This window comes from Delphinus delphis, chromosome 12 (assembly GCF_949987515.2).
Source record: "Delphinus delphis chromosome 12, mDelDel1.2, whole genome shotgun sequence".
NCBI lineage: Eukaryota > Metazoa > Chordata > Mammalia > Artiodactyla > Delphinidae > Delphinus > Delphinus delphis.
The window spans coordinates 83,150,760-83,167,091 of record NC_082694.2 but is presented as its reverse complement, the minus strand read 5'-3'; the positions used below and the strand labels follow the sequence as shown (position 1 = coordinate 83,167,091).

The 16,332-nt window shown below is 37.8% G+C and overlaps 1 protein-coding gene across 1 annotated transcript in view; it reads left to right on the top strand.

Moving 5' to 3' along the window:
- Positions 1–16,332, top strand: part of TAF1B (TATA-box binding protein associated factor, RNA polymerase I subunit B) — a 59,505-nt gene that overhangs the window by 30,364 nt on the left and 12,809 nt on the right. The window contains exons 9-11 of the mRNA XM_060027107.1: positions 10,304–10,451; positions 15,070–15,247; positions 15,816–15,862. Coding sequence (XP_059883090.1) covers positions 10,304–10,451; positions 15,070–15,247; positions 15,816–15,862 — 373 coding nt within the window. The remainder of the gene's footprint in view (positions 1–10,303; positions 10,452–15,069; positions 15,248–15,815; positions 15,863–16,332) is intronic.

Genomic DNA, 16,332 nt, shown 5'->3' with positions numbered 1-16,332 from the left:
TTGACAATATTTACAGTAGTTGCTCTAAGGCTATCGTCTACTAATTCTGTTATCTCAGTTATTTCTGGGTCTGTTTCTATTGATTGATTTGTCTCCTGATTATGTGCCATATTTTCCTGCTTTGCATTCCTGGTAATTTTGATTGGATGCAGACAGTGTGAATTTTGTGTTGCTGATGGATTTTTGTTCTGGTGTATGATTAGGTAACTTAGATATCAGTTTGATCATTTAGAAGCTTGTTCTTTTAATGGCTGTTCCAGAGCCTATATTGTGAGGCTAAGGAAGCCCCACTACTAAGGCATGTCCCTTTGGGAGACTCTACCCAGAGCCCCCAGTATTGTGAAGTCTCTCCACTCCAGCTGGGGCCTTATGCAAACTCTGAGAATTGTTTGCATTCATTGGAAAAATCCAGTGATTTTTTTTTTCTCCCCTGGCCTCAGGTTTTTTCTCACACATGCACAGATTGGTACTCAGCCAAAGACTTGAGAGGACCCCTTTGCAGACCTCCAGAGTTCTCTCTCTGCAGTTTTATCCTCATTGGTACTCTGCCTGCAAATTATAGCCACCTCAGCTAACAGGAACTCTAATCTCTCTCTGCTTAACTCAGCAAGACCACTGGGCCCTGTTTCACTCCCTGCTCCCTGCACTACAGCTTGGAGACTGCCTCCAGGCAGTAATCTGGGGCCATTTGTTTCTCTTCTCTCAGCGATTATATAGTCCTGTGCCTCCTGTTACCCGATGCCTAAAACTGTTGTTTCATATATTTTTTCCAGTTCTCTGTTTATCATGGGAAGTAAATTCCCGTAGTAGTTTCCCATTGTAGTTAATCCTTTAAGGGCAGAAACAGAATTGTTCTAAATACTCATTTTTAGACATTTAGAAATAGAGTCAATATTCAGATGCTTTTTAGCTGAGTGTTTTGAAATACCTGCCTAGTAATAATCTCTTTTGTTGACTATTTTTAAATTAATCTTGAGTTGAGGGGACAGGGCTATGTAAAATAGGGGAGTGATTTCTTGTAGAGATTTTGATAGAAAGTATAAGCATAAAAATATATGAGATTATGTCTTGGTAACAGTAACTATTGTACTTTACCTTTTTCACTTGTATCTTAGCTTTTTTTTAAATAAACTTTTTATTTTGGAATAATTTTAGATTTATAGAAAAGCTGCAAAAATAAAAATATATCCTTTACCCAGATTCAACTATTGTTAATATTTTATTTTATCCTTTGTGCTGTTCTTCCCTATCTATGTATCTATCTATGTAATTCTATTTCTGAATCATTGAGGGTAAGTTACATTTATCATGGCCCATCATCCCTAAATATTTTAGTGTATATTTTCTAAGAGTAGGGATATTCTCTTATATAACTGCAATTTACTTATTAACTTTTTATTTTTCTAGGAGCTGCACAGTATAGATATGCCACAATTTACCTGACTAGTTTTCTATTGATGGAGTTTTGTGTTTGGGGATTAAAGGCTAAAGAAGGCAGCTAGGTAATGAAAAAACAAAACAAACAAAACTGAAAACAATCTGAATGTCTGTCAAGGAAAATGGATAAAATGTGACATAATCAGACATGGTATAGTAAACAACTGTGAAAACGAATCAACTACAGCCACAAGCAACAGGAATGACTCTAAGGAATGTTCTGTTTAGTGTAAAAGGCAAGACTTAGGAAGCTACATACATATGAAATCACTTTTGTTAAGCTCACAAAAGAAGTTAAGCTAAATATATTTATGAAAATATGTTTATGTGCCTGATAAAACTATTTTTAAAAAAATAAGTTTATGGTAAGCATAATTCAGGATACTAGTTACCTCTGGAGGGGGAGGCACAGAGGGGGGACTAGAGAAGGAGTACACTGGTAGATGTAACAGTCGGGTTTGTTTGTATATTTCTTGCATCCCTAACTACTCTGAGAATAGGGATCATGTGTAATGCTTCTATTTTATCATACATAAGACCTAATATATAATCATTATGTATACATGGTAAGAACTCTGTGTTTATTGGTTAAATGATTTGAAATAGCTGAAAAACAGAATTAGTTTAAATGCTTTATTTAGAGAAGATTTCAAATAGATTTGTTGGGGATTTTTTTCCACCTAAGTGGTAAACATCCAGACTGCTTCTTTTGTATTTATTACATAATATACCCAGAGGCTATTCAGTAGTGGCATTTAACTGAGAAAATTAAAAAGCATTCCACTGATATTTTAGTGGTAAATGTGTAAGGGATATAACTTCTGCTTATAAGCAAGGACATTTAAAAAGCTGAGTTATGGGTGTGTCAGTATCACTCATGAAAACCAGTGTGTGAGATAAATAATCTTATCAGTTATTTGTACTGTTCACCAGTATACTGAAACCAATAGTAAATTACTCTAGTCAGAAAATGTATGTTTGAGGCTACATTGATGATATTTGTTTTAGGAGAATCATACCTCCTGTTTGCTGAGTGAAACCAGTGATTTCATGTGAATTGTCTGTGATTTAGTTTGATCCCTTGCCAGTGCCCACCCCTAGTACCCAGCATGCTCAGTCCACTTCTCCCCCTACCTCTGCTTCCCAAGAGAAGGAATGAGAACCAAGGTTTATGCTCATCTAAGGAAAACTGAATAATGACAAAGGTTAGCCTGCTACAAAAATGATCACGTAACCCTGCCAAAATCGAATCAAAATTATTTGGGGATTGTCTACTCTTTGGATACCAGCTTTTAACCTCCTTTAGTACAGATATGTGAAATTTGAACATAGGTATTCCACAGTCAGCAGAATATTTGGAGGACAGGCACATCTTAAGAAGGAGGACTCGGATAGGTTTTTCCCAGCTCTGATCCTGGGGCCAAAACGAATAACTGCCTCCTGTTCAGCTGGTCATCAGTTCATAAATTCGTGTTTATTCATAAGGTTTACCTTGGTCTGTGCAAGTCGACAGCATGTTTCTGAAATGACCTCATCCCCAGGACCAAGACCGTATTTCACATAAAATAATGTATTCACCACAAACTTCCAGAAGATTAGACTTTGAACATAAAAGAGTATTTTTTGCTACTGCTGATAGATTTACAACCATTAAGATAATTCCAGCAGACTAAAAATGCGAATTGAACTGTTTTGTGAATCATAAGGCATGTGGAGTTCATTTTATCCTTCCTTCATGAATAATATATTACAGTGCTTTGTCATTTCTTCTGACATTTTTATTCCTTGTTAATTTTCCTTTGCAATAGGAAGTCTTATTTTAAGTTTGGGTTAACAGGTGCATGTAGCATTAGCTTTTTCTCAGCTGAATCTTTGCTTCAAAACAACACTAAGAATAAGTAAGGGTGAGGCACTGTACTTTTTTTTTTTTAATAGCAAAGCAGGAAGTTCACCTCTGACAGGGTATTGTAATCAGGTTTATCACAAGAGCCTGCTGTTGTGTAACAGAAACTCTAGCTTGTCCTTACCTGTCTTAAGGCATTGCTTCATGAAGGAAAATAAACTCACTGGAATATTTGTGAAATTCAATAAAATGCTTTCCCAAGCACTCGTTTTTAATGCATGCTAGAACAATTTATTATAGCCTTGTGGTCTTCTAAAAAACATATTAGCCTTGTGATTTCTTAGTATTATAATTAAATGAATCTATAGCACTCTAGAAGCCCTATGTGTCATATTTACTATACCTTTTAGACACATCCTCAGCCATGTCTAGTATTCCCATGTCCATATTCCCTTCCTCCCCTCCCCCACTTTTTCAAGAAAAATGGAGGCGGTTTGGGATGTCTTCAAATGACTGTTTACTTAATTGACAGGCAGCTTTTCTTCATTGTATGCTTTGCCTTTGCTTACAAAAGTGCATTCACTATTCCATAGTATGTTGAAACTTTTAAGTGGAAACAGCTTTTCATTAACAAAGGAAGCATTTTCTTTCCTCCTTCCATGTCTTAGCTTTCTCTACTAAGTCTTGGCTTCTTCAGCAGCTGTACCTCCACCAGAAATGAAAAAAGGTGCAATTGTTCTAGGAGATGGTGATGAAGATAATGCCAGTGGGGTTTTGTGTGTGTGGGCTGCTGGGGACTGTTTTTCTTCTGTGTTTGGTTTGGTTTTGTTTTTGTTATTCCAGAAAGTTGAGCACACCTTAAAAACAAATCAAAGGGAAGGGGGGGAAAAAGCTTTAAAGACCCTGAAACCATTATCCTGTGTGAACTGTTTCTTTCCATTAAATTGTTCTGTTAATATTTAAGTGGGCCCCTCTGTCCCACTAACAGCAAATCTGACAAAACTCACTTTAAAACATAGGGTAATGGAATACAGAGTACGGAGTACTGATGTGGTTTGTTTCTTCTAACAAGCGGGCCATAAGAGTTTGAGTCTTCCTGCCATTACCCTGACTTAAGAGCAAAGTTCAGGAGAGGAGACAGGTGTGCAAATTAAGTTTTAGTATTTCCAGCCATCTCGTTTTACTGAGTTGTGATTCCCAACTCCCGGTAGGTAGCTGTTTCATTTTCCGTATTTATTTAATTTATTTTTTATTTTTTAAAATAAATTTATTTATTTATTTAATTCATTTATTTGGCTGCGTTGGGTCTTGGTTGCTGCACACGGGCTTTCTCTAGTTGCGGAGAGCGGGGGCTGCTCTTCGTTGCAGTGCGCGGGCTCAGTAGTTGTGGCTCCTGGGCTCTAGAGCACAGGCTCAGTAGTTGTGGCACATGGGTTTAGTTGCTCCGTGGCATGTGGGACCTTCCTGGACCAGGGCTCGAACCCATGTCCCCTGCACTGGCAGGAGGATTCTTAACCACTGCACCACGAGGGAGGTCCGTGTTCTAATTTAAAGATAACCTCCTCCTCCCTTTTCTGCCTCTGCCTCTTCTGCTGCTTTATTTTTGAGTCGTTTCTGAAGTGTGGTGCTGATTTGAAGCATCAATTACTTCTAGCAAAAATCTTTCAGTTCATCTGGTAGAATAAACTAAAAATCTATTCTTTTTCAGGGATACCATCTCCATATGGAGTACCAAATAGTCAAATTGCTGCTTGAACCAAGGTTGGGCCTAGACACACTTATCTCTATTACAGATAGAATTTATTCTGCCAATGACTTAACACACAGTAGGGATACTTCTATCTTTTCAGCCTTGATTTTCTTTATTTTTATGTATTTTAAAACCCACAGACCAATTTCTTAACAGTTAATATGTAACATACATGTTATTCTGCCATGGTCCTTGACAGTAATTCTAAATCCTCTCAAGAATTAGTCATTTCATCATCCCTCACTAGACTCAGCAAGAAGTAATAAAGAGGAAACTGGAAATTCATTCCAAAGTCCATCTCCAGTATTTTGAATGTTGATCAACAGCATCCTCTCTGAATGAGTAAAAAGAAAAGATGTAATGCTGGTTCAGCCAGACCCACTGAGTGGCACTTTGCCATGATGATTCACTTTGCCTTGGAGCAACTTACACCCTTTGTGAAACTAGGTCCCGTCGGTTGAAGGAAGAAAAAGACTCCTCCAGAGCTGTCAGTCACTCTTTCAGCCTCTCCAAATGACTGTCTTGTTGGATCAAGGTTTGATAACACTCTGAGTCTTCAAACTCTAGATTTTTTCACCATCTTACTCTGTAGGCTGTGTGTAGCTCTTGGGATTGTTTGTGCAATCTTTGTTAGAGTAATAATCTAACAGGTTTGAAATCTACCTGAGGGAAATTAAGGCGAGTGTAATGATAACAGGTGTTCTCAGTTTCCCTCACTCCCACTCCCTTCCAGAATTACTACTGCCAGACTACATGAATAGAAACCAGCTGATGTGTTCTTTTGTTCCTGGCTTCCCACAGTGTCTCAACCATCACTGGAATTTGTGGGTGTGCTTCTCTTGTCAAGCTTGTGAAGTAAAACCATCTGAGGGTCTCTTCCAGGCGACAAGAAAAATGAGGTTGAGAGCCACTTCATTTTATTTTATTATTATTTTTTTTTTTGCACAAGAATATTGTGGAGAGCTTGTTTAAACTATAGACTCTTAGTCCTAGTGTCAGGGATGGATTTATTAAGTCTGGTGTGGGATCTAGGAATATTTTATGCAAGCACCTTGCAAGTGGTACTGATAGAAATGGTGCTTTGAGCAGTACAGACTAGTTTTCTTATCTCTGCCTCTGTCATTCTTTTGTTATTACATCTTATTCCACAAAAAATTTGAGGTAAAAAGTAGACTCATTAGGGCTTCCCTGGTGGCGCAGTGGTTGAGAGTCCGCCTGCCGATGCAGGGGACACGGGTTCGTGCCCCGGTCCGGGAAGATCCCACATGCCGCGGAGCGGCTGGGCCCGTGAGCCATGGCCACTGAGCCTGAGCGTCCGGAGCCTGTGCTCCGCAACGGGAGAGGCCACAACAGTGAGAGGCCCGCGTACCGCAAAAAAAAAAAAAGTAGACTAATTAGCAGATAACCAAAAACCAGTATAAAACAAAGTGCTATTATACCTTAACTAAATATGCAAAGTTTTAAACAGGATTCTGGTAGTCCTCTTATTCTACTTAATACATCAGAGATTCCCCACGCCAAATGAAAATACAAAGACCCAGCAGCTTGTATGAGACCCTTTCCTTGGGTGTGTTCTGTACATGCATGCATTTTCTAAAAGTCAAAGTAAGACTATTCTAACGCAGTCATTAAATGTTCACTGTAATTATTATATATCCATGTTTTGCAATCTTGTCAAAATTAGAGCCTGATTCACCTCTCCAGGCTAAGGACAATGGGACAGAAAGAAAAATGTGACACTGTGATCATATTCTCTAAAACAATGCTGTGTAACAGTACTCCCAGCCTTCTGCCCAAGGTTGGATACTTTGCTGAGCTAGTGGTTCAAGAGTGCTGCCTTGGTTGGAATAGGAGCAGATGTCTAGGGAGATTAGTCCATAGCCAGCCCTGTAGGGACAGCTGGGCCACCACTTCAAGTGATGTCCGTGGCGGAAGGGAGTGGATGTTATTGTGGGTGTTTTAGCTTACCAGATTCCTTTTCATTAATGACTTTGCAATTACTTGTCATGAATTTATCATCCATTAAATTGGTTTTTTGAGATGGTTATTTTTCAGAGGGGAACATTCACTGCTCTATTGTTTGTTTTGTTTGCAGATAAAAGTACTTAATTTCATCTCCTACCTTCATTATTTGAAAGGGTTAGGGTTGCCATAAATCTTGTCAGTAATGTTAATTGTTTTAACTTGAAAAGATGCTTCAGATTTTGTGCGAAATGCAGCAGATGTCTAAATAAGTTAATTTTATAAAGAAAAAAGAGCTTTTGCCAAAAGTCACTGAGAATATATGTTTTCCTTTTTTCTCTTTTAAATTCACAGATTAGAATACAATTAATAGTATTTTAGCGTACAAGTAGAATTACTGTATCTCAACATTTAAAAAAAGACTTGAAAGGGCACATTGCTATTTTGGATTGACAGAAATTTACTTTGTATTCTTGAGCTACAGATTAATCATATGTTAATAATATAGCTAATTGAAAGCCTGTTTTTTCCTGATAAAACTGGAGTTTAGACATTGAAATAGTGGTATCAAAATAAATACAATACAAAGAAGGTTGTAACCTCAGGCAAAGTAAAATCAGGCATAGTTAACACTTTGATTGTTTTCTATAAGCATACTCTTTTTAAAAAATATTTGTTTATTTATTTATTGGCTGCATCGGGTCTTAGTTGAGGCCCGCGGGATCTTTTGTTGCAGTGCACAGGCTCATTAGTTGCGGTGTGCGGGCTCTCTATTTGTGGCACGTGGACTTAGTTGCCCCACGGCGTGCTGGATCTTAGTCCCCAGACTAGGGATCGAACCAGCTTCCCCTGCATTGCAAGACGGATTCTTAACCACTGAACCACCAGGGAAGTCCCTATAAGCATAGTCTTGTACCATTATAAAGCATTTCCTTGTGCTTTATGAGCTTTATCAGCATATGAGCTGAATGTACCAAAGAAACATTTAACAGAGAAATATTCATTCCTTCAGTTGGCTTCCAAACACCTTCACACATTTAGAAAATGGGCAAGACATGACATAATGGTATAATTGGCACAAATTGTTGGGAAACAGATTTTTCCTTAGAATAAGGAAGAACTTTTTAATGATTAAACCCATTAAAAATGTAATAGACTACCTTCAGGGAAGGTATTGAGTTCCCATCACTGGAGATTTATAAGAAGGGCTAGACATATACCTGCTGGGGATTTTGTAAAGTTAGACCATATACTTTTAAAGGTCTTTCCAACTCTGAATTTGCCAATTAGATTATTTCTCCTACAAGGTGATGTATGAAGTGATTCTGTTACACAAAATAGTTTATTGAGCTGATATTATCTTTCTCTCTTACCACTTTTTTTTTTAAATAGGCATACATACAGAAAAGTGAACATATCACAAATGTACCCAACCTGATGAATTTTCATAACCTGAACCAGCCCCGAGATCAGGAAACAACCTTAGCACCCTAGGAGCTCCACCCTTATGCTCACTTGCAGTCATTACCTCCACGACTCCAAGAGTAATCAATCACTCTCCTGACTTCTAACCGTGTAGACTAGAAGCTCGGTGCTGAGTTGCTGAGTTTTGTACTTTACATACATGGAGTCATTCTCTTTTGCATCTGGCTTCTTTTAACATTATGTTTTGAAGATTCATTCATACTGTTGCATGTAGAGCATTCATTTCTTTGCTGTATAATGTTCCACTGTGAGACTGTATCAAAATTTACTAGATAGTTATTCTTGTACTTACTCTATTGGTGATGGCATTTGGGTAGTTTCTAGCTTGGGACTTTCACAAATAGTGTTATGAACATTCTAGTGCATGTCTTTTCATGGACATGCATGCACATTTCTGTTGGGTATATGTAGCTAGAGCTGCTTTGCTGTAGAATATGTCCACACTCAACTTTAACAGATACGGCCAAACAGGTTTCCAGAATGTTTGTATTCAGGCCTAGTTTTAATGGGGTCCTGCCGTATCGGAAATGTTAGTTTTTCTGAAATCCCATAAGCCTTAAAAAAAAAATCTTGCTTGTAGTACTCGATAACTTTCTATCTTATCCTACAGTTATTTTTGTACACTGATCCCTTTTCTAGAGTATAAACTCCTTGAAGAGATTGCTTTATTCAACTTTATATTGCCCAAAGTATCTTGCATAGAATAGACTCTAAATTTAATATTTTTATGTGAGTAGATGAGTAAATGAGGAAAAATTATATGTAGTATTAATAAGAAGAATGTTTGGAAATTGCAGAAATATAAGTAGCACACCCAATAAACTACAAGGGTGATCTTAAAGTGAACAGAATTAATTTATTAATATTAGCTCATAGATTTTCCTGAATTCTATAAGATACTCTTATAGGCTATTAATGTGGGAAAATAGAAGTTTGAATTGCACATTTTTATCTACTAGACTTAAACCCTGGTGTCATCTCTCACATAGAAGCATGTGACTATCATGTAACACTGAGCTAAATCTGTTAGCTGTGAATTTGAAGATTGGCGAGAGGGTGCTGGTGAAGGAGGGTGAGAGGGAAGTCGTGCTTTGGAGTGATTATGACGACATTGTAACTCCAGTTGGGTTGCAGCTGTATACCAGATTCTTCCATGATTGGCAAGAAGGAATGATTTCACTCTACCATGGGTAAGGCCAGTAAGAGTTTTATGAGCCAGATAGAATTTTAATTGACCACTATTACTGTTGAAAACTGCTTAGTGAGGATATTTGGGATTTATGGGCGTTTCCCCTTAATGCTTTTCTCTACATTCCAAATTTTATTCAATGAATACATATTACTTTTATTTTTTTGTTTTTTATTTTAAAAACATTTTTTTTAATTTATTTTATTTTTTGGCTGTGTTGGGTCATTGTTGCTGCGCCTGGGCTTTCTCTAGTTGCAGTGAGCGGGGGCTACTCTTCGTTGCGGTGCATGGGCTTCTTATTGTGGTGGCTTCTCTTGTTGCAGAGCATGGGCTCCGGGCACACGGGCTCAGTAGCTGTGGCACTCGGGCTCAGTAGTTGTGGCTCACGGGTTCTAGAGCTCAGGCTCAGTCGTTGTGGCTCGCAGGCTCAGTCGTTGTGGCACACGGGCTTAGTTGCTCCATGGGATGAGGGATCTTCCCAGACCAGGGCTCGAACCCATGTCCCCTTCATTGGCAGGCAGATTCTTAACTACTGCACCACCAGGGAAGTCCCCATATTACTTTTAAAATCAGAAAGTAGTTTTTAAAATAATTTGTGTTGTAAAAATTGCTACCTTGACTATCTCTTTCATTCCAGTCTTGGCCTAACTATGAAGATATCTATAAAAAAGTAATTGAAGTTGCCACATTTTTAGATTTGCCACGTTTTCCAGACATAACTGAAGACTGCTATCTTCATCCAAACATCTTGTGTATGAAATACTTGATGGAAGTCAATCTCCCTGGTAAGTGTGTGGTGTATATAATGAACAAGCTTTGACTTACTAAATTGTTGTGAACAATATATTGCATCTTCTCAAATCAGAAACTATTAGAGTCACCTGACAGGGTCCATAGTAACATGAAGCTTAATTTTAAAATCCTTTCTTAAAATATTTTGGACCATTTAAAATGGATAAAAGGACACTGTTCAGAAATAATTAGTTCTATTTTGGTGTGAGGGATTTTGAGAGAATATGTTCGGTTTTTACAGTAAGTTTGCTGAGTACAAGTAAAGTAACACGTGTTTCAGTATGTGTTATTAATTACCTAGGCACCCACTCCCCCCAGAAAAGCAGCACTTCTTCATTTGCATGAAGCATGATTATTACATAAAGAATTCTAATTTTAAAAATCCCAGAAGTTAATCTATGGTAACATTTTTGTTGTTCGCTAATATATTGCTATTTCCAGTCCCTAAAAGAAATGGAGTTCCAGGTCTGGTAGGATGAAACACAGAATGTGAAGACAGCCTTACTAGCTGTTGTTCACAATATACCAAGACACAGGTAGCCCGAATGGAATCTGCCGATGGAATCCATTCTTGAATTTCTTGCTAAACTAGAAATGTGAGAAATGCAGGATTTCTATTCTTAACAGAAAATACAAACATGGTGTGACTATATTATTGCTTAAGCAATATAAAAAATGTGATTGAATGTATTTTTAATAGGGGAGGAAAATAAATATGTTATATGAAAAAAGCAATATGTAAAACTGTATGTATGGTATAATTTCAACTATAAACATAAATTGGAGTAACATATATACGCAAATGTAAATATTAAGTGTATACTTTTAAAATATTTTTTTAAAAAGGAAAAATAATTTAAACTTTTCAAATACATTTATTTATTTATTTGTTTGTTTATTTATTTATTTATTTTGCGGTACGGGGGCCTCTCTCTGCTGTGGCCTCTCCCATTGCGGAGCACAGGCTCCGGACGCGCAGGCTCAGCGGCCATGGCTCACAGGCCTAGCCGCTCCGCAGTATGTGGGATCTTCCCAGACTGGGGCACGAACCCGTGTCCCCTGCATCGGCAGGCAGACTCTCAACCACTGCGCCACAAGGGAAGCCCCAAATACATCATTTATTAAGCTAAGGAATGTACATCTCTGGTTAAGATTTCAGAAGTCACTAGCCATTTGATTAAGATTCCAGAATTTGGGGACTTCCCTGGTGGCGCAGTGGTTAAGAATCCAGCTGCCAATGCAGGGGACACGGGTTCGAGCCCTGGTCCGGGAAGATCCCACATGACACGGAGCAGCTGGGCCCCTGCTCCACAACTACTGAGCCTGTGCTCTAGAGCCCGTGCGCCACAACTACTGAGCCTGCGTGCCACAGCTACTGAGCCCGCGTGCCTAGAGACTGTGCTCCACAACAGAGAAGCCACCGCAGTGAGGAGCCTGCACACTGCAACGAAGAGTAGCCCCTGCTCGCCGCAACTAGAGAAGTGCTGTGCGCAGCAACGAAGATCAAACGCAGCAGCCATAAATAAATAAATAAATAAAATTTTTTTAAAAAGACTCCAGAATTTGTAGTCTGATTTCTGCGCTTTGGCATGTTACATAGATCAGATTATTGTTTTGGATTTTGGTGTTTTTCATTTACTTTTTTGATGGTTCTTTCAAAATATGGAAAGCTCCTGTGTTCTCTCATATACTCCAAAATCCTGAGCTTATAGTGGGAATGCTAAGATATGGAAGGAATACAAGGAATTACCAACGCGTAACTGACACGGGCTGGGTTATGGAAAGTGTCTAGCTCACGTAGTTGCTGTTGGACAGAGATGAGGGTGGCAGTATTTTCTGACCACTGTGTGTGATATAATACTATTTCTTACCTAAGTCTTCCTGAGAGTAACCAGTAGAATTAAAACCATTATAATAGGCAGAGAGACACTACTAGCATCTGATATGTTAAGTGCCTTTTTGGAGACTGTATTAAAAAGAACCAGGATAGAGAAATTTTACTTCTCACAAACTGTTCAATAGAAATAATTTGAAATATAGAAAAAAAAATTATACACAAATGTTATTGACCTCCTTATTTATACTGAAAAATTAGAAATAAATATCCAACAGAAAGGTAATGTTTAAGTAAACAATGTTATGTATATTCAGTGGAACATTATGCAGCTTTTAAAATCATGTTTGTGAAGAGTATATAAAACATGGCAAATGTTTATGTTATAATAAAAATGAAATGGGTCAAATTATAAAATTATATATAAGCATAGCTACATAAAATTAAAAGATTCATTAAAATGTTAGAAATAAATATACCAAAATATTGAAGTGCTATTTCTAAGCTATGGCAATGCCTTTTTTCCTTTCTTCTACCTTTATGTATCTTGTAAATGTCCTGTACTGAGTCTGTATTACTTAATTGTGGGGGGGAAACAACACACAAAATAGATCGACAGACTAACATGTAATAGTCCCTGCACCTTAGGATTTTGTTTTTTTCATTAATTTATTTATTTTGGCTGCATTGGGTCTTTGTTGCTGCTCGCGGGCTTTCTTTAGTTGCGGCAAGTAGGGGCTATTCTTCATTGCTGTGCGTGGGCTTCTCATTGCAGTGGCTTCTCTTGTTGTGGAGCACGGGCTCTAGGCACACGGGCTTCAGTAGTTGTGGCTCTCAGGCTCAGTAGTGGCTCACGGACTCTAGAGCGCAGGCTCAGTAGTTGTGGCACACAGGCTTAGTTGCTCCATGGCATGTGGGATCTTCCCAGACCAGGGCTCGAACCTGTGTCCCCTGCATAGGCAGGCGGATTCTTAACCACTGCGCCACCAGGGAAGACCCTGCACCTTAAGATTTATATTGTAAAATGTGTCATTGATTGACAAAGCACCCGTAAGATTATAAGAAGACCTCTAGAATATTGCCATTTTCAAAATTTAAAGTTTGCTCTCTATAGTACTATCAGTTCTATGGTGCTGTTGATCAAAAAGAAGAAACCCATGTATTTGGCCCTTTCCTGGAAAGCTAAAAGTGGTTTTAAGCATACTGGGGCAACAAATGCCCCTCCTCAGTGCCTTTATGTATGACGGTGTCGTCTCTGGAACTCGGTAGGAAGGTTTTAGCAAGCATGTCACACACACCCTTACTGAGTAAGCACTGCCTCTTTGATGGCTTTGAGTGAACTCCAAACACATTTCTTGGTATTGTCCCTCATACTGGGACTGAGGAGCCTGCCAGAGAGAATTTCTGGCAGCTTTCACAATCAGTATATAATTTGTGGGGAACTTTATTACAGAGTTTCCAAAGTGCCCCATCTATATTACCTCATTTGTGAAGGTGGGAAGGGTGGGCAGGTGGGTATTCTCACTTATAGATGAAACATAGGCAAACTGAGTGACGCCTGGCTGGTAGATGGCTGAGTACATACTTAAATCCAGCCGTCCCATTCCAGAGCTAGTGTTCTTTCCACATAATGCTCCAGTTCAGAATCCTGTACTGCTTAGTTTTTCTCTGCTGTCCTGGCTTCCTTCCTCATAACTTCTTCCACTTGCTTTTTTTTATTACTCTGTACTTTTGGCATAAGAGAAAGTTTCAAGATAATTAATTTTAAATAAATTGAGGAGACAGTTTTCAAGAAATGCCATTCTTTATAGTAATAATTCTATATATAATAATATATACTATATATAATACTATATACTATATATGGTAATATATATGCTGTGTGTAATATTGTATATACTACTATAAAATTAAAGTATACTACATTAAGAGAATAGAATCAACAGGATATAATGACTGAATGCGTGTAGGAGATTCAATACAATACAATTTATTATGCTCTTATAAATAATAGCCATTCTACTTGAATTTAATTAAAATAGAATATGGTACATCCTGGGTACTTAAATTAGTGAGTAAAGAAATTTGCTCAGTAATTTAGAGTTTTCAAAGTATATTCACTTGTGCTATCTTATTTAATGTTTATCCTCACCATAACCCATTTTACAAATTAAAAAACTGAGGTTAGGTGACTCTAATTTGGAGTCACAAAGCTAATGATTAGAAAGCCTAAATACATAAGCCATAGATTTTCTGGCTCCAAGTCCCACATTATTCAGCCTTGAATAATAGATGCAGTCTGTGCTGAGCATAGAGTTTCTTTGGGAAAGCAGTGCAGCTGGTGAGATGCACATCAGGCTTCCAGTGTGCTAGCCAGGCTTCCTGCTGGTGAGTGAGTGCATTTTTAGAGAAGCTCTTGGTCTTACAGGAGAGTTAGTTTCAGGTAAATGCAAATTGCTGTAGAAACACAGACAAGAAACATGGATGAAACAATAGAAAAACGATGTGTGGCTGTGCCTTAGGTGGCAAGATGTGTCCTATAAATAGCAGATGTTTGGGGAAGTCAAAATAGGAGAAGATACTCCTTGCTAGCGTTCAACCATTAATTTTTCTATACAAATATCATTTCTTGGTTGATTTTATTTACAAAATGTATGTCTCAGAGTTCTAGCATAGTATCATATTTTAAGATACACTTATCTCACAGATATACACATTAGTATAGTCTAGTTAGCCAAAGAATTTAATTCACATTTTACTCTTTTATTCTTCAACAGATGAAATGCATGATTTAACCTGCCACGTGGTAAAAGTGACTGGAATGGGAGAAGTGGATTTTCTAACATTCGATCCTATAGCTAAAAAGGCAAAAGCTGTTAAATATGATGTACAAGCTGTAGCTGTCATTGTGGTGGTGTTGAAACTGCTCTTTTTATTGGATGACAATTTAGAATGGTAAGTGTATGTCAATTTTATGAGGAGAAAATTGTATTGCTTTTACCTAATTATTCAGAGTAAAGGAATCCATATGCTATATCTCAGTAGAAAATAGAGACTCTCGGGTGTTAATAGAACATTGACTAGTAGCAACAGTTACTTCGTACATAATATTTTGACTCAGCTAGTTGTGAGAGATTTCATTTTCCCTTAGTAGGTTGTTTGGATCATGTTTTCTTCCTATTTTTAGGTAGATACACGTGTTTCTCATTGCTCTACTGATTCCTGAGTTTTAAATCATCATACAAAATCCTAAAGAGTCATTTAGCACTTCATCTGTGTACCTTTAGGCTTCTGGCACTATGTGTCTTCAAAGATTATTTTGGAAAGTAAAAGAATCTTAAAATGGCAACAGAGTGGCAGTATTTATAGTGTCTCCTTCCCTGTTTCAGTGATAGCTTCTCCATTAAAAGTTGGCATCAGTTTCAAGTACTGTTCTATACGTTTCCTTCAGAAGAATTCAAAATATAACTGTCTTCCAATAAATGATTTCTAAATAAATTGATTTTTTTATTTGTATCTCCAGGTCTTTGTCTAATATTGCTGAGAAATATAATGAAAAGAATGAAGAAGGTACTTACTTTTTTTATGAATCAAATTCAAAGTGATTGTAAATGGTGGATTAAAAGATACAATAAACGCAGGGAAGAAACTTTGAGAAATATACACATATATGTACACATATATACAAATTGTACCTTGTACCAGAATGTTTTATATGTATAATTATTTAATTATATCTCAAGGCTACTAAAAAACCTCAGTGACTTCCTACTGTGTGTAAAGGCCAGCCTGCCTTTTCGTTCCCAGCTCCTACTCACTAGCCATACGAGACCATGAACTTACTGGCAGCTTTGTGAGTGTACTGTCTATTCCAGTGCCTTCAACCTTTGCTCGCATTGGTCCTTCTACCTGAAGTGTTCCTTCCTTCTTCCCCCCAACTCCTTCTGTCCCTGGCAAGTCCATCTTCATGCTTCAAGACGCAACGTAAATGCCCTCTTCGGCCTCTCTTCACACCTACTCCCCAGCTCACCTCTTCCCAA